We start from the raw sequence: 19,552 nt of genomic DNA on the forward strand, positions 1-19,552 counted from the left end.
TTATCAGAAGGTTAAGAAAACCAAACACATTTACATGCAGTAGCTATCTACACTATAGTATACAATATACATTCACTGGCCACTTTACTAGGTACACCTTGCAAGTATCTTTTGTCTTCAGAACTGCCTTAATTCTTTGTAGAATAGATTCAAGAAGGTGTTGGAAACATTCCTCAGAGATTTTGGTCTATTTTGACATGATAGCATCATGCAGTTGATGCAGATTTGTCGACTGCATGATGCAAATCTCTCGTTCCAGCACGTCCCAAAGCTGCTCTATTTGATTCAGATCTGGTGACTGTGGAGGCCATCGGAGTAAAGTGAACTCACTGTCATGTTCAAGAAACTAGTTTGAGATTATTTGAGCTTTATGACATGGTTCATTTTCCTGTTGGAAGTAGCCATCAGAAGATGGGTACACTGTAGTCATACAGGGATGGACATGGTCAGCAACAATACTCAGGTAGGATGTGGGGTTTAAACACACACCACACCATTACACCATCACCACCAGTCTGAACCACTGAGACAAGGCAGGATGCGGATCCATGCTTTCATGTTCTTTACACCAAATTCTGACCTACTATCTGAATATCGCAGCAGAAATCAAGATTCATCAGACCAGGCAACATTTTTCCAATCTTCTGTTGTCCCATTTTGGTGAGCCTGTCTGAATTGTAGCCTCCATTTCCTGTTCTGAGCTGACAGGAGCGGCACCCGGTGTGGTCTTCTGCTGCTTTAGCCTATCTGCTTCAGGGTTCGATGTGTTGTGCATTAACAGATGGTATTCTGCATACCTTGGTTGCAACGAGTGGTTATTTGAGTTACTGTTGCCTTTGTCATCTCTAACCAGTCTGGCCATTCTCCTCTGACATCAACAAGGCATTTTTTCCACACAACTTCCGCTCACTGGATATTTTCTCTTTTTCGGACCATACTCTGTTAACCCTAGATCAGCATTTTTTGAAATACTTAGACCAGCCCTTCTGGCACCAATAACAATTCCACGTTCAGTCACTTAAATCCCCTTTCTTCCCCATTCTGATGCTCGGTTTGAACTTCAGCAAGTCATCTTCACCACATCTAGATGCCTAAATGTACTGAATTGCTGTCATGTGATTGGCTGATTAGCAATTTGTGTTACCAAGCAATTGGACAGGTGTACCTAATAAAGTGGTTGGTGTGTGTGTGTGCTCTTGTTTTTGTGACATATCAGGACACAACTCTGTATAATGACAAGGGTATGACACCGGTATTATAAGGAGAGGGTGGCTTATGAGGACATAACCCATGTCCCCATTTTTCAAAACGCTTATAAATCATACAGAATGAGTCTTTTTTGAGAAATTAAAAATGCACAAGATTTCCTGTGAGGGTTAAGTTTAGGTGTAGGGTTGGTGAAGGGTGATAGAATATACAGTCTGTACAGTATAAAAACCATTACGCCTATGGGATGTCCCCACTTTTAAAAACAAACAAACGTGTGTGTGTGTGTGTGTGTGAAATTAAAGCATCTTTGCTAAATAAAAGTATTAATTAAAAAAATTATTATTAAATAAAAATAAAAAAACAATAATAATTATTATTATTATACGGTCGCCAAGCTTTTGAATGCTATAGTGTATAATGTTACAAAAGCTTTTTATTTCAGATAAATGCTGATCTTTGGATCTTTCTATTAATCAAAGAATCCTGAAAAAAAAAAAACTCAGTTGTTTTAAATATTAATAATAGTCGTAATAATGGTTTAGTTTACTGTACTTCTTTAAAAACATCTTACTGTTCAGAAATATTTTACTGGTAGTTTAAATAGGGACAGTACATAGACTTCTGGTAATTTTTATACACAGCTACTTATAAATACTATAACCTAATCCAAACAGAAAACTTGTTTTTACAAATTAGGGTATTGCTGGATGCCACCAGAAGGACATATAATCAGATTTACTCAAATTTCAACTAAAGTTTTACTTCTTTCCATATCTTTGTCTGTAATTATGTGTAAGATATATGTACGGATAAATATACATGACATTAACTGTTCTATTTTTCTATGTATGTGTATTATTATTATTTTTTTTACGTTTTTGCTGGAAAGAAACTTAAGATTTAGCTTATTTTTACAAATTTGTCCACCAAACATGAAATACAGGTACATTTAGCAATGTTAATAGAAACAGATTATATAACTGAATAATACATGTTGATACATCTCAAATGTCCTATGAATTTCACAAGTAATACTTTTGAACAACTTATTTTTTGTAGCCATATTACAGTTCCAGATGAATATACAGCACCAGAATTATAATATGTCATTATATGTTTTTAGGTTTTGCTTTATCAAATGTCTCTTGCTGGCAATGCAGACAGTTTTATAATCAAGTCAACTCTGTAATTAATAAACCATCAGTCATTAAAATTAACAGAATCAATACAATCTGCGGCAAGATCATTACAGAACTATGTTGTTGTAGTTTTTGTATATACCACTTAATCATAATCATCATCATCCCCATAATGGTCTTCATCACTACTATCATCATTGATATCATTGTCATCGTCGTCGTCATCATCATCATCATCATCATCATCCTCAGTGTTGACCTTTCCAGAGAGAACGTCCTCTATCCAGTCTTCCAGCTCCTCCGCTGACGGTAAAGCTTCATCATTAGGCATGTTCAACCACACACTGTCAGCCTGGTCAACACACACACACACACACACAAGTAAAAGATGATAAGAATACAGAATATTTAGGCTTTGAACCTTATTTTCTGTGAATGTGTGAGACTTCTGATTCATTAGGTAAATAAATATAAGAGTAAAAAAAGTGCCGTGAACAAACTATTTAACAGTTTGTTTATAATTCATTGTTTGCATTATCAAGCAGCATAATGGACTGTTTTAGAAGCGAATGAGGAATGTCTACTTTTCAAATTAAAATTAGATTTGATTTAACTGACTTAAAAAAAATACATAACCCTTTAAGAAAAAAAAATTATCTTTTAAGATTATTCAAGTAAGTTTTGCAGCTGACCACTGGTCTTATGTTAAAATTCTGGCGGCATATGGTTTGAAAGCATAAAGCTGAAGCATATGGTTTTCAAATATGTGCAGCAATGTTATATTATTTTCTGTATATTATACAGAAATTAATATATTATTATTATTATTATTATTATTATTATTATTATTATTATTATTATTATTATTATTATTATCTGTGTATGTAATATACTGTTATGTAGTTCTGTATATTATTTTATTGTAGACGTAGAATATTTCAGCAGTTGTTCCACCTGTAAAATATGTGATTAGATGGTTTATTGTGTTGTAGATCATGAATATGTTATGTGGATGAAGAGACATTTTCAAATGAAATTGTTACTCACATCAGTCACATTCACCACACCAATCTGGGGTCTGAAAAGGTCCACCTTAAAGGTTTTCTCCCAATATGTAGTTAACTGAAGACAAATTAACCATCACAATATGGACACAAAGTTTAAGTTAAAGCAGTGAAACGCTGTGTAGAAATTGAGGGAATATCGTCTCACCAAAGGAAATTCATCAGGATCAATCCAAACTATGCTGAGATCTGGGTTTTTAGTATTGTCCCTTGCAACCTCCTTTAGAATTTCCAGGAATTCATAACCGTCTATATGAAATGAAAAAGGAATAAGCACAAATGAAATGTTAAATTTTAATCTTTATTTGACCCTCTAAATTTAGCACTCACTATTCTACATTTTTCTATTAAAAAAATAATAATAATAATAAAATAAAAATCTAACAAACTTTCTAATCCTTTTGTATTCTATTTTCTTTTCATTTATTATACAATTATTTAAAAAGACCTCTAACACTAGCTTGCTCTATTGTTTTTCTGTTCTATCTGTTTTCTTTTTATTTATTTAAAAGTCCTTGCTACTGCGTTTAAGCTAACTGAGACTTGTTATAGCACTTTTATATAAATGCTCTTTTGTTGTTTTTGATTGCTTCCATTGTCCTCATTTGTAAGTTGCTTTGGATAAAAGCGTCTGCTAAATGACTAAATGTAAATGCAATTAAGACAATCATTCTGTGATAATAAATCATGTCTTGGTAATGGCAATAAGAAATGTTCAGCTTGTTCTCAGTTATAAAGAATTGAACACCTGGATCCTCCTCCTCAGCAAAGGCCACAATGTGTATTCCGTCCATGTCATCCTCCTGTTGATTGAGCAGAGACAGATCAAGTAAAGAACTACCAGCCATTTAATTGACTGTTAACTTTTAATAGGCCTACAGACACTCCCACAATCCAGTCTTGCTCACCCAAGTCTCAAACATGTCCTCAGCACGAAGCTTCCTCAGAGTAGGCCTGAGTGAAGATCAAACACTGTTTTTAGAATGAAAATTAATATTTTAGATGATCTTTGGCAATGGCAAAGTTCTGAAGATGCCACTGATAACACCTTCTGTGTTGATTAACAAAATCCACTATCTCCTCCTCTGTGTTGGGTTTGCCAGGAATGGTCACAGGCTCGTCCATGAAGGGCTCATAGAAATCGATTTCATTCATTTTTAGTGTCAGCTGTTTAGCCACCTGCAGCAAGAAATAATTACAAATTAAGCCAATACATAATCCTTTTTCCTCAGAGATGGAAGAGACGGAAGTATCCTCTAACTCTTATGATTATAAATACAAATTCTTCTATATCAGAATAGCACATCTCATTGTTTTCATTCTTGTTATTGATAAGGAATGGACTGTACGCACCCCTTTGTCAAAAGTGGCAAAAAACTTCACATATGGTTGGAACCTCTCTGCAGTCACCAGAAAAGCCTTATAATCTGAGAAATAAAAAGAACATAAGAAAAATACAAACACAAATCTAAAAAACTGTAATAACATGGCAAACAGTGGCAGTGCTGAAGCACTACACAGCTACTGCTCTCACAACATAACCAGAGGTCACAGCAATGTCTTCCCAGCTAAAATGGTACTTTTAATAAAAGCTGAAGAACAGTCTTGTAAAGAAATTAAGCCTTTTTTTGTCATTTTCTGTGACTTTTTAGGGAATGGCTCACTGTATTGATCTCCTTGACCAATTAGGCAGCATTTAATAGTCTGTGATGTTATCATAGTCCCTGTTTTTTTCTTCCTCAATGAAATAAATGTACTATATTTTAGATTAATAATTTTTTTTTTATTTAATATTTGGTATTTGGGAGATTTAATTTTACACAATAGTCATCCTTTCATTACCTGTTTGTTAACTTTTTGAGCACATAGACCGGTAACACTTTAGAATAAGGTTCCATTAGTTAATATTAGTTAACTACTTTCGTTAACATGAACTAAGCAAGAACAATCCTTCTACAGCATTTATAAGTCTTAGTTCATGTTAATTTCAACATTTACTAATGCATTATTTAAATCAAAAGTTGTGCTTGTTAACATTAGTTAATGCACTGTGAATTACCATGAACTAACAATGAATAACTGTATTTTCATTAACTAACATTAACGAAGATGAATAAATACAGTAATAAATGTATTATTCATTGTTTGTTCATGTTAATTAATACATTAACTAACATTAACTAATGGAACCTTATTCTAAAGTGTTACCCATAGACCTGAAAATGAAATTTCCCACTTAAACTGTAAATCATGAATGCTTTGGAGCCCAGACTTAATTTTTGTCTCTTTTTCAAGAAGACACTTGGAAGACACTTTTAGTGTCTAAAAGTTGCTTTTGAAAAGATTTTGTTTGGAAATTGTTTTAAAAATATGTGGCCATAATTCCATAGCTGTCAACATTGAACATTGAAAATAAGGGAGATTACCCGGAATCCATCCCCAAAATAAGGGATTTCTTTTTACACGATTCTTTAACCACAAACTAAAAAAAAAAGCACTTATCATTAACAGTCTAAAGGGTTTATAACTACACAATATATATTAAAGAATGACAGACCAATTGATATGTTAAAAGTGATTTATTTATGAACAAGGTAATTTTAATAATAATTTAATATTAATAATAATTTCGTGCTGTGAAACGTTGTTTTTCCAGACAAAGATAAATTTTGCAGTAGGCATAATTTGGACCTACATGGCTGTTTGTCAGGTAGTGGAAGGTAGACTCCCATTTACTCAAATATCGGCATAATGTCCTCGGTTTTGGTTGGTGATTAATTCGTTGATTTTGGCATTCGGCGTACTCTCGAAGTTAACTTCCCGCTACTTTTTCCCTCTCCCTCCCACCCGCTGGCGCCGCTGCAACTGTCTTCTTCTTCGATGGTAGGCTAAGCTACTGTATACTGCCACCTGCTTTACTGGAGGTCTAGCAACCCAAGTGCAAGCCAATTCACAGACACAGATAGTTGCGTGTTCTGAGTTAACACAGAGTGTAAAAATACGGGATATTTTACGGGAAAATACTAAAACGGGAAGACAGCGGGAAAAGAGCTAAAATACGTGAGAAACCCGGAAAAAACGGGAGGGTTGACAGCTATGCATAATTCATGTCAAACACGCACTAATTATTACACATACTGTAATTAGTCCTCGTATCATGTGTACATTTCAAAATTGCTACTTAAGAATGATTGCATTACATTTTCTCTACTTTTTGCTGATTCTCACTAGGTGTAATGGTAGATCAAGTTTTGGTATGAGTTTGACTTTGAGTTGGTTTCCTGTTCTGTTTCCTTTGTTTGCTTTAGTTAACATTGCTGTTTGATTAATTCATCAAACATTTTTTTCTGAATTCTTTCACTCTGTTTGTGTTGTTTATATTTATATAGATATATTTTATAATCTTTGTTCACATTTTGTTGGTTGTTTTTTTTTTCAAGTGTTTTGATATTTGAGAATATTTGATATTTGAGTAACTTTGTTATTTTTGAGTGTTTGAGTAAACTGAGGCAGCTGCAATTAGATCCTGCTCTTTTATACCTGCTTACAACCATGACGTGACAGATAGATGGAACCCTACATACAATATGAATCTAGCAGCTCCATCTCTCCCGGGTAGATTGCTCCCTTGAAGAGTACAAACAGAGATTTTTGGACATTGCTCATCTCTCACTCGTAATGAGAACGACACACTCTGTTTGAGGGGAAGGAATCAGTGCTCAGATAAAGACATGGCTGCCTGGAAATGCTCCTCAAGAGACGTTTGTGGAATATGTGAACTGGGTCCTTCTCCAATGTGGATCCCACTTCACCATCAGCAAGAGAGAAGAAGATCTTTACCCACCCAAAGTCTAGCCCATCCAGCAAATCATTGATCACTCCATGGAAACTGAACCAGAGCCCATCACAGACCCAGAGCCAAAGTTGATGCCCACCACAGACCATGTGCCAGAGCTTATGCCCTCTGTGGAGCCAAAGCCTGCAGACACATCTGTCCCAGAGGAAAAAGCTGGCCTACCAGTCTGACGAGGTGCGAGAGCCAGCAACACTGTGTTTTCCAGTGGGCATGCTCATGGAGCTTGAGAGCATGGAGTGGTGCCACAACCATACCCCCATTGCTGAGGGGCGAGCTGCAGCTGGTCTCCGTGATATTAGATGAGGATTTCTTCCCCAAAACCTCACTTCCCCACTATTTCCGCCCAGCCCTAAGTCTTTTATATCACCCCTGGTTCTGCTCAGGCCTGATTCCAGGGTGCGATCATGAGAACTAAATGACGTCATGCGCTAATTAGCATATTTATGACGTAAATGTGTTCACATATTGCAATTTAATTTAGCCATTTAATTTAATTCTCAATAAAATAGTTTTTATTACTATATTTTAATGTTTCTGTTGTCAGACAATGGAATGAATATTATGATGACTGAAACGCGGTCCATTAAGACTACAGTACATAACCAGCTCTCAAACATTAATCTTCACTAATAAAATCAAATACACATACAATAAAGTCAGTGGTTGTGCTGTGACTGATGTCGGCTATAATTGCTTGTAAAATAGAGTTAGAAGCAACAGAATATCTTTTTTTTTACTGAAAGAGCTGCTCCTCTCTGCGCTCGCTGAACACAGCAGACAGGCTACAGAGAGAGAGGACTTCGCACTCGTGTGGCAGGACCAGAGAGTCTCAGAGACTAAATAATGATTGCCCAAAAAGTCGCTAGATTTGTCGCTAGTCACTTTTTGGGAAAAAGTCGTTAAATCTAGTGACAAAGTCGCCAAGTTGGCAACTCCACTACCGTCTCGCAAGTGTTGATAGGCTATTACTCGTGAGGTGTAACCAATCAGATAGCGCCGTGGGCGGGACAAGTCTGTCTGCAGAGTGGTGTATACAGAGAGGCTGCGCGGCAGCTATATCAGAGTCAGCCAAAGTAGCACATTTTAAAATTAAATTGACTTTAATCAAACCACGGATCCGTGATAAGTTGTGTGATACGTCTCGCCACTAGTGTAGTAGCACTGATTACTTTGAGGGGGGGATAAATGTATCCCCACCGGGGATAAAAATAATTAGGCAGAGGCAGGGATACATTAACCAGAAAGGGGGAAATCCCACGAATCACTGGCGAGAGTGCTTCCAGGTCTCCAGCTCTGTCCCCTGGCTACACCCAGGCCTCCTAGCCCTGGACTCCACTTTGGCCCTCTGACCCTTTGGCTCCCCCTGGGCTCCACAGAGTTCCGTCATTCCACAGATTCCACAAGGCACCCTCGTCCCTCTGAATCTGGCTTGATCAGTTGTTGACCAGTTTCCACCACGGTCTTCAAGTCTTTTGGCTGTGCCTCATCCCTCCATCCCTCTTGTTCTGCCAGGCTCCTCCTTCCGTCCAGCTTCAACTTAGTACTCAATGCGTCCAGCTCTGGCCTGGCCTGCTGAGTCCCCATCAGCCTTGACTCTCAGGGTCTCAGGAGTCTCCCTGGGTCTTTGGCTCATTAGTTAGTATTTGCCTTGGCTTGTCTCCACCTCAGTTGGTCAGGCTCCTGACTACACCATGGTACTGCATCCTAGCGGCTCTGTTGAGGGTCACTTTTGATCCCCTTGACATCTACTCCTTGGCTCATCCTGCCATCATTTATTCCCTGGGTTCTACCCTGATGCTTCTGCCAGCTCCACAATCACTTTATAAGCTCCCTCCTTCCCTCCTTTTTTGGACTTATGTTAAGACGCATTGACACACATTTTAAAAACAGGGTACTGTCACAGTAGATCACATTTTGGTTTGAGTTATTTTTTCACACTTTACTTTTTTCTTTGTTAGATCTTTATCAAGGTCTCCTTCAATAGAAATCATGTTCCGGGGAGGCCTACTTGGATTGGATTGTTATATCAATTGTGTGGTTTGTGTGGAGCCTAAACGTTACTGATTAGAGCATATCTGTATATTGTATATATATAGAGTATATTGGTAAGCAAAAAAGCCACTCACGTTCAGAGTCTTCCCCCTTAAAGTAGCCGATTAGGCGTATGTCTTCATCCATTCGCTCAAAGGCACGTTGTTCCATGGGATTACTGATCAACTCCACTGGGTCCTCAAGCAGCTGAATAATGATGTAGAACAGACACATTATGAAAATTAACTGAAAAGTTAAGCCAGAAACATTATTCATATTAAAAAAAAAATGTATTTAATATTGCTTAATCAGCTTTAATACATTAATTTATAACACCAATCTTCTTTATATAGGATTAATATGTAGAAATGACTCTTTAAAGTAACAATTGCAGTTTACTACTTTTGCAGTTAAAGAGCAATGTTAGCAAGATCCATAATCTTAAAAGCTGTTTAAACAATATATCAAAAAGCACAGCCACAGTATATGCACAAATTTCACTCACATCTAGCAGGAATTCAACCAGTGTATCTGCAGAGAGCTCTCCATCAAACTCAATCACTCTTTCATCCTTAAACACATAGATGCTTCCTTCCTCCTCCAGTCCTAACGGACAAAGATCACATGATTCAGTGAGGATGCTGTGTGTCAAACCTCAACAATGTCAAGACATATGAAGTGTTTTTTACCGAAACTGTAAAGTAAGAAAACTTTATCTAAAAAGCAATGTAATTAGCACAGTGACTCTTACCAAGCTTTTTGGCAACTTTAGCATCTTTATATGAGTCTACCAATCCAAAACCAATATCCTTGTCTTCGAGAACTTGAGCAGCAAGCTGGTGATGCATGGAAGAGACATATCAGTACCTTCATAGTGTGAGAATTATATACACAACTCTTGTCTATAATAGCAATTTAGTCTGGACCAACACTTGTATATCTAAACAGTCATAAACCTGGAAAAGTTTTGTGTAATGTATGGCTGATATCTGCATATAGTCCAATCTATACTTCATTAACTTAAGTTATCTTAAGTAAACCCAGCATAAGTGTTTTTGTCAGCCTCCAAATCAGGTCAGTCTTTACACTAAATTGCACATCAGGTACTCTCTAGACACAGAAAGCAGATGTCTGACACACTCGGGCAGGCAATTGTTACTCTATCAAGCTTTTTTATGGAGCATCTGAAACAATTTTTGATATTCAGGTTTATATATTAAACACAGCTGCTTATCCTGAAAAGCCTCAGATCTAGTATTTTCAAGTATATTTTATAAGTTAATGATTTCCAACTGGGGGTACATATGCATGTTCCACAGATCACTTAGGTTTAAAAATTGGTTTGAAACTGGACACTGTCGATGACAAATGGTTAATGTCCAAAATAGAAAAAGAAAACTCTTTAAAAATGTAAAAATCGTATTTAAGTGAATGTGCCAAGTTGGTATAAATGCAATCCTTGCATCATACTAAATATATTATACAAAAAACTCTCATACCTTTTTAAATACAATTGTAATTTAGTTTCATTTCAAAAAGGTACCTAACATGACCATCCAATAAAAACTCCAATATAAAATATAAAAAAATAAATATTTTTCATAAACCTTGAAAACAAGGTTTTTTTTTTTAAAGGTAAAATATCTTACAACCTAAAACACCAATAAAAAAAGAGTTAAACTACTAAAAATATCTTACAACCTGAACTAACCTTGTCATGTCAGAAGATTTTAAACTACAAGGTATTTTAAGTGACTTTGACTCAAAGTTTATTTAGGGGTCTTCTCTGATATTATTTCATGTTTTAAATATCAGATTAAAATTAAAGCTAAACTGTTAATTTTGTAATTAAAATGAATTTAAAATTAATAATAAAAAAAAAAATCCTGCCAGTTTCCACCTGTTGTGTGTGATACCTCCACCCACCCAAATAAAAGTTCATCATAATACATATGATGCTCTCTGGTATGTTCTAAAAATATTCCATTAAATAAATCTGTCCTTATTCATCCACCAAATTCCTCGGTTGCCTCTTTCTCTCAATAATATCTTACCTCCAGAACCATCTCCCCCATGTGAAACTGCTGCTGGAGCTCCCTATCTGAAGGCAGGGGTTCGTGATACAGCAAACACATCATGTCATACTTCTTTAATGCCTTCTTGTAGTTCCTCTCATTGACATTAAGAACTCTGTCCTTTCCATCGAGACTGGGAAACTCCAGACCCTCCTCTGCTGAAGAGTACAGGAGAAAATCCATGCAGAAAACCAAGACAAGCCAGACAGACAGCATAACAATGATTAAACAGGTGAATGAAAAGAAGAGACTGATGGAAAAAGTCCAGGTAAGATCCTGCAGAACAGTGAGGCTAACCAACAAAATGAGACTCAATGTGTAGTTCTTCAGCACTAAAAAATATCTTATGCTATCTTCCTCCCTCTGCCACCTCAGCTCTCCCCAACAATTACGCAAAGACATGATAGGATAAGATATTTGATAGATGTTCCAATGAGTATTCCCCTGGTGAATTTAGGCCTCTTTTCGTGACCCACTCATTTAAAAGCTAAAAATAAATCATGATTTGAAGAAAAAGAGGACAGACATGAGTGCCATAGGGAGCGACAGTTCAGGTCCTCAACATGTAGATGATAATCATTGTGAAAAAAAAAATGAAAAAAACTACATTTAGGTCATCTGAGACCATGACGAAGAGTCCTATGTACCTACAGTTAGGATACACTTTCAGAAAAAAAAGGTACAAAAGCTGGCACTGGAGCAGTTCCCTTTCAAAATGCACACATGTACCTTATTTACCCTACATAAGTGTTTTAAAAGTACAAATTAGTAACTACAGTGTACATGTTAGTATCTTAATTAATGGTACCTATTTGTAACTTTCGAAAGGTGCCACCCTAGCGACAGCTTTTATAGTGATTTTTATTTATTTATTTATTTCTGATAGTATAATAGGAATACAGGTTAATAGGAAAATGTTGACAGAAGATAAGAAATCTTGAATAATACAATAATTAAACAACAAATGAGGAGGAGATGGCAAAAACGATGGGAGGAAGACAGAACAGGTAGACAGTTTTATAGCATGCAAATAAAAATAAAAGATCAAACCATAATCTCCGGATTTTGGCCCATTTTAGGATGGTAAGATGGAAGAAGCCCCCCTTAAGAACAATGTCCATTTACTGATAAATTGTAACACATTTACATAAGTTTAGCATAGGCTCATTAAGCATGACCAAAAAGACTAACAGTTAACAGTTTAGTTGTAATGGCACAAAAATGTAAAATATGAAAGGGGGCCATCTTGCCCTGCCCCTGGAACAAAAATGACCCACTACCCAGGGCAAAATGCCCCCAGCGGTATCTGACCTTTACAGAAAATTTGATCTAAAGGCCAAATTAATCCTAATAATTTAATTTTCAGGAAATAAATGCCATTAACTTAACTGGTAAAAATTTTGCTTTTTGTCAATTTAATTTGAATAAATTTACTTAAATGGAATGTTTATTTATGACAAATAAAGTTCAGAAGCATTACAGAGAGAAGTATCTGAAAGACAATTACATTAAACATTTAAACCTGAAAACATGTCACAATATAGCAAAATTTACAATGCAGTGAAACTGCACTATACCACTCACCATTGAAGTTTACTGTATTGTTCTTTGGCTGTGGAATTATTAAATTGCCACCATCTAAATAACAATAACCAAGGGCAGCATGATTGCTTTACTAAAATTCCCTAGTTAATCCAAAGTCTAGAGATCCACTAAAATACTTTATTATTTTTACGTCAAAGTGGGGACTTTTAATCTAGTTTCAGACCATACTAGTACATTCATCGACTTCTCCTCAAGTCTCGCTTAATTGATGCAGAAAAATGGAGCTGCCATGGCTGCTCATGCCGGCTTTTATTCTTTTGCTGAATGGAGTTGAATTGTGTCTTTCAGATAATGGTGAGAACTTAGACAAATTTGGTTTGATGCTGACAATTATCTATATTTGTTCGGTCGCGTTTTGATTTGTTAACGTTCACAACTTAATATACTGTAGATTTCTTTACGTTACCTGCGTCTTTAGCATTAGCGGAGTTTAGACCCAGCAAATCAGATATTTTTGCAAGTCTCAAATTCATAAATTCATAGCATTACATGTTTTATGCATTATCAATATATATATATATATATATATATATATATATATATATATATATATATATATATATATATATAATCTTGTTCAGTATTTTTGTCTTGTTTTATAAAATCAAAACATCCTTAAATGAAGATAACGTACATTTACTTGTGATGCGAATTAACGTTATATGAAGTCTTGTTTTCTGAGAACAAAATATGAGTTTATGCTTAAGACATTAATTATATTTTGATGTGGAAATGAAATGTTTTTTCTCTCTTTTTTTCCCTTTAAACACAACCCTTCAAAATCTTGCTACGTCTTACTATTAAAACAGTCAATAATCTGTGTTTAGAAAAAATATTGAACGAACAGATTTTTTTTATGTTTATTTTTTTCCCCCTCTTTCTCTTTCCATCAGCCAAACGCTGGCAGTCATTAATTAGGAAGATCACCGAAGCCACAAATAATTACCAGCCATGCAGTCAGGAGAACTGCAGCTGTCATCTCAGGTCAACTTATAAAGTTTCCCTTGTTCATAGCAGATCTTACCAAAGAATACACATTGCAGATGCGTGCATCTGTGTAATGTAAACTTTCCTCCTTCACTCTTTTAATTGCAGTGTCTTGAAAGATGACCTTAGGCCATTTAAAAATGGCATATCTGAGGAGTTGATGGCAGACACAGTACACAGAGGTGTTGGTACGCACTACCAGATCATCGGGAACAAGTTGTACAGAGAACAAAGCTGCATGTTTCCAGCAAGGTTGGTGTGTGTTATGTTATTAATTAATTTATTTTTTTAAACCATATTGTGTGCGTATGGATGTTGAATATTAGACACTTATCCTTTCTTTGCAGATGCAGTGGTGTCGAGCACTTCATCCTAAAAGTGGTTAACCAATTGCCAGATTTGGAGGTGGTGATTAATGTGCGTGACTATCCACAGGTTCCTGGTTGGGTTCAGCCAGTCTTGCCTGTACTTTCTTTCAGTAAGGTGTGTACAGCCACATCCAGTGTAGCACCACTGAACAGTCTACTAATTTGATTGTATGGTATTGGTATATCTGTAGTATATTGTATATCCTGCTTAATTATATTACGTCAGTTTACATTATTTTGTGCCTCTGCCTTCAGATTACTAACACTGACTGATTCGATAGCTTTCATTTTTATTAATGTCGAAATATATATATGTATGTATCTTTTTTTGTAAAATAATTTACATGACAGGACCATTCATGAATCTTCTATTTTCAACATTCAAAATGTTATTTGTTTGTTAATATACAAAATTAATATTAGTAGGATGAATTGTATTAATGTCTATTAATATTATAGTTATACTTTTGTTCATTGTTTAGACGGCAGACTACCAGGACATCATGTATCCAGCATGGACGTTTTGGGAGGGAGGTCCTGCTGTATGGCCCATTTATCCCACTGGACTGGGCCGATGGGACCTCATGAGGGATGATCTGAAAAAGTGGGTAACAAAGATTTAAGAATGCTTGAGACAGGTGGTTAACTGCATTACATTGATTTCAGGCCATTATATATCTCTAATGTTTAGTTCACACACTTCAGATCAGCTGCTCGATGGCCCTGGAAGAAAAAAAATCCAAAAGGATTCTTTAGAGGCTCTAGGTCAGTTGCTTTTCCAACATATAGTTAAATGCATTGTTGTTTTCTTCATAAGCTGATCGGTTTTGCCAATGTTTGTAGGACCAGTTCAGAAAGGGACCCTCTGATCCTTCTCTCAAGAGAAGCCCCTGAACTTGTGGATGCCGAGTACACCAAGAACCAGGCCTGGAAGTCAGAGAAGGTTTGTTTATCCTTATTTAACATATAAAAGGCATCCTTGATCAGTATGGCACCATTAATTTGCTTAGGCTACCGAACTGGTCCCCCAACTGAGCCTAGTTTCTGGCATCCCTAAATCTTTTATAATTTGATACTATGGCCAACTAACAGAAAAAAGTGCCAAAATAGTGACAGAAAACTGTATTAACTACAAGTTCATAAAAATGTAAATGTGATGCCTGTACTGCCTTTGATGTGGTGTCAATGATGGGGAAAAAATGTTTGCTGGTCAAAAGCTTCATTTGAACTTGATTAAAATGTTAATAATATAATGACACCTATAAAAATATGTAGCAAAACTTATTTTTAGGTCTATACATCTATATGGTAACACTATACAATAAGATTTCATTAAAGGGTTAGTTCACCCAAAAATGAAAATTAAGCCATAAATTACTCTCCCTCAAGTCATCCTAGGTGTATATGACTTTCTTCTTTCAGACGAATCCAGTCAAGAATTATATAAAAAAAATTGTCTTTGATCTTTCAAGCTGTTTAATGACACTCGTGCTTTGTGTGCGCTGCACGCAAAAGAGGCACAGGTTCTTTCCGTTCCTGCAATTTAATAGTTTTAAAGGGGTCATATGATGCGATTTCCATTTTTCCTTTCTCTTTTGAATTTTACAAGCTCTTGGTGCATGAAGAAGATCTGTAAAGTTTTGTGAACCTAGGAGAGGAGGTTATTCTGACTTTCCTACGAACAATCTGGCACTTTGAATCAGCTACTGTCGAAGTATGTTTTTTTATTCGTTTAAGAATTTGCTGTTGAATGTTCAAATGCTGAGTTTTGCGTATTGTGTGTGTGTGTGTGTGTGTGCATCACGTGTGTGTGTGTTTGTGCATGCTTGCGAGTGTGATAGAGAGAGAGAGAGAGATGTGGCTTATGTACTAACACAAACGAGCTTCATCACTGTGTCCGTCACACCACTCTGTTCCCATATCGAGCTTGAACTGATGGTAAAACTAAGGACATTATTAACTGTCTTTACATTTATTTTGAAAGCTGAAGCTCGCAATTATGGGAAAGGGCGTTGCATTTCTGACAAGTGCTTGCTGTGTTTGGCCAATCACCTGCACTGTGTCAGTTGGCCAATCAGATCAGAGTACGCTTGTCGGAAAGAGAGGCGGTTCATGGAGGACCTACAATAATGTACATTGAACATTAAAGAATGTCAGCATATTCTGTTTCACCAAATACAACAAATATGGATCTTTAAAAAAGCATAATTTGACCCCTTTAAATCAAATTAAATGCAAACGCAGGAATTGTTAAGCAGGATCGAAATGCACGCACCTTATCAATATTTGGAAATTTGGTTCTAAAATGGAACCGGTTTTCGATACCCAACCCTAGGAATCAGTTTTATATTATATGTGTTGTATTGCTTGGATTGTAAGGGACATACAAGGACAGGCTTGGGAAACACTATGGTAGAGGTGCTTTAATATTTTCAGCAAACTCAAAATCAGTTTGTTTTATCTTTCTGCTCTAGACATTTCAGAACATCTGACGTATTTTTTTGTTGTTTTTCCTCAGGACACTCTGGGTAGACCCCCAGCCAAAGAAATCCCTCTAGTTGACCACTGTGAATACAAGTAATACCTGTCTTATTTCTGCTTTTTCATGACCTATAGCACTGAACCAGTGAACCAGCTTTAAGATATTTTGTTATAGTTTTTTTTTTTTTGTTCTCTCCATCCACCAGATACCTTTTTAACTTCAGAGGTGTGGCTGCTAGCTTCCGTTTGAAGCATCTTTTCCTGTGTGGATCGCTGGTTTTTCATGTCGGCGAGGACTGGCTTGAGTTCTTCTACCCTCAGCTCAAGCCATGGGTTCACTACATTCCTGTCAAACAGGACTTGTCTGATCTGAGGTAACTTAAACATTTTGCTCTGGCTAGCTGATATCCACACTTTTCTTTAGCGCACATTTTCCCCTGTGTACCCTGTTGTGATCTTATGGTCAAAGTGTTTTACATTCTGTGCTTTTAATTATGTTAGCCGTTGGAGGTGAAGTTTGTTGTTTTTGCAGAATACACCTATAAATACTTCACTAAATTGTAACATTTGTCTTTGTTTTACATGCACATGTAAGGTATTATCTCCATTCACACTTTTGCAAAGTTTTATCTGTGGGCCTAGTAACAATGACAGAGGGTTCAAATCTAAGTTTGTGCTCATAATAATTTGAATTTCACAAAAGTATGTTACGTTTGTATTTCTATATCAAATGTCATGACCATGAGCAATCAAAGGGACAATTTCAGCTTTACATATTTGTCACAAGGGGGAAAAAAATGTTAACAATTAGTCAGTACATTGTAAATGAAATCTGTGTAACATCTTCAGCTGAAATATTCTCAGTTTACTCCCCTTCATACTGTTCCAGACCTGTTAAAGTAATTCTCATCAAACAAATGAGATGTGTTCATAGAAATGTTAATGAAAACAGCAGCAGAGAACAGCTGATGTTCGAAAAACTAAACTGTTTTTCTTTCTGTTGTTAGAGAACTGCTTCAATTTGTGAAAGAAAATGATGCTGTAGCAGAAGAAATTGCTGTGAGGTAACATATTACTCATTCTTTTAATGAGTTCATCCTTTTTTCTTGTATATACAGCTTATAGAGATTCATAAAAAAAAAAAAGAGAGAGCGACATTGCTGTCATGGTTCACTCACCCTCATGTCATTCCAAACATGTATGACTTTTTTTGGAAATATATCTGAAATATCTGGAATATATATATAAACAGATATTTAATGTTTGTGTTTTTCTTGTTCATATAATGGAAGTCATTGGTAAACCAAACAGTTTGGTTACCAGTATTGTTTAGACTATCTTCTTTTTTTTCTGCAGAAGAAAAAAGGTGCCTATAGTTTTTGAAATAGATAGAGTATGAGAAAATAATCATTGAATTTCATTTTTGGCTAAACTGTCCCTTTAAGACATTGTCTGTGCTAATACTAATATTCATGGTTCTGTTCTTCTTTAGGGGCCAGAACTTTATTCTGAATCATCTCGGCATGGAGGATGTGTCTTGTTACTGGGAGAGGCTCCTCACTGACTTCAGCAAGCTGCTCAAATACAAACCCAAGAGAAAATCGAATTACAATGAGATCATCCACAGAGCTAGCAGATCCGAACTCTGACCTGAGGAAATCATAATGGGGGAAACCTCATTTTTGTCTGCCTTCATTCTTGCTCTTCATCTTTACAAGCTGACAAGGGCGTTTAAAGGCAGCTCTGTGTGGTTAATCCAGTGAATCCTGCCAAATGTCTGTAAGACTCTATATTGCTTCAAAGGTTAAGACTCAAGGAATGTTTTAAAATCAGTTCATTTAAAATATAGTGATCTGCCTTAATTAAAAAAGACCTGTCCAGACCCTCATCCTCTGGATGTCAGAAATATTACACCGCTAAAATATGCTCTGTGTCTTCATAGCATTCATCACTCTCAATACAAATTCTTAAGGTCATAAGAAGTCAGTTTGAAGTGTGGCGTTAAATTTAATGCTGGTGTAGAAAAATGCAAAAATAACTTATTGTGAAACAACATAACAGACAATGACCTGACAAAAATGTTTCCTTAAAATTGTATGGCTTCGTCATTCGTCTTAGTGGAGTTGTTACTATTATACTATATTTTCTTTCCTTTTGAAGTTATGTAGACATTTTCCATTGTAGATTTATGGGTTATTTCAGTAGAATAGTTAGGGCTAGTTATTTAAAGTGTCAAAATGGAAGCCAATTTAAATAAATCCTGTCTTCTAGGCCGTAAGACCATATTCAGTACTTTTGTTACATGAATTAATGTCAGTAGATTACTTTGATCAAGTGTAGAATGAATTTTTGTGGTAAAAAATGTCTCTGGATCCAAATGATTAGTGATTTTAAATGAACTCGTACCATTTTTAACGTCTTCTATGTCACTACCAATGGAACCATACCAGCAAACCTCAGTAAAACAGTGTTAGTAGTAAAATATTGAAGACTTTCATTTTGATTCCACACTTAAGTGCCATATTTGAATGTAACCATAGCTGAATTGATACTGAGATGTTGAATATGTTCTAGTTTTCCAATAGATAATTCTCACTGTTTTTGGTGTCATTTTTATGACTTCAAACTAGTCAGTTGTTTCAATAAAAGTAATCATGAACAATAAAAGCTGTGTTTTTATATATATATATATATATTATTGTTATTATTCTTTTAAGTTTTGACTGCTTTGTTAAGC

General features: G+C 35.8%; 2 protein-coding genes across 2 annotated transcripts; one reads left to right on the forward strand and one right to left on the reverse strand.

The window, feature by feature from the left end:
• Positions 1–1,776: 1,776 nt before the first annotated feature.
• LOC127949651 (calsequestrin-2-like) lies at positions 1,777–11,867 on the reverse strand. The gene is made up of 11 exons (XM_052547102.1): positions 11,354–11,867; positions 10,051–10,135; positions 9,805–9,905; positions 9,395–9,506; positions 4,766–4,839; positions 4,461–4,591; positions 4,321–4,366; positions 4,161–4,215; positions 3,561–3,661; positions 3,396–3,470; positions 1,777–2,700 (listed from the first exon to the last, which is right to left on the reverse strand). The coding sequence occupies exons 1-11, from the start codon at positions 11,774–11,776 to the stop codon at positions 2,494–2,496; spliced, it is 1,410 nt and encodes a 469-aa protein (XP_052403062.1). The 5' UTR covers positions 11,777–11,867; the 3' UTR covers positions 1,777–2,493.
• A 1,257-nt stretch (positions 11,868–13,124) lies between these two features.
• LOC127949653 (protein O-glucosyltransferase 1) lies at positions 13,125–19,482 on the forward strand. The gene is made up of 11 exons (XM_052547104.1): positions 13,125–13,273; positions 13,873–13,963; positions 14,075–14,218; positions 14,314–14,449; positions 14,817–14,938; positions 15,040–15,099; positions 15,178–15,277; positions 16,853–16,911; positions 17,022–17,189; positions 17,823–17,879; positions 18,308–19,482. Exons 1-11 carry the CDS (start codon positions 13,198–13,200, stop codon positions 18,462–18,464), a joined length of 1,170 nt encoding a protein of 389 aa, XP_052403064.1. The 5' UTR covers positions 13,125–13,197; the 3' UTR covers positions 18,465–19,482.
• The last annotated feature ends 70 nt before the right edge of the window (positions 19,483–19,552 follow it).

This window comes from Carassius gibelio, chromosome B1 (assembly GCF_023724105.1).
Source record: "Carassius gibelio isolate Cgi1373 ecotype wild population from Czech Republic chromosome B1, carGib1.2-hapl.c, whole genome shotgun sequence".
NCBI classification, from domain to species: Eukaryota; Metazoa; Chordata; class Actinopteri; order Cypriniformes; family Cyprinidae; genus Carassius; species Carassius gibelio.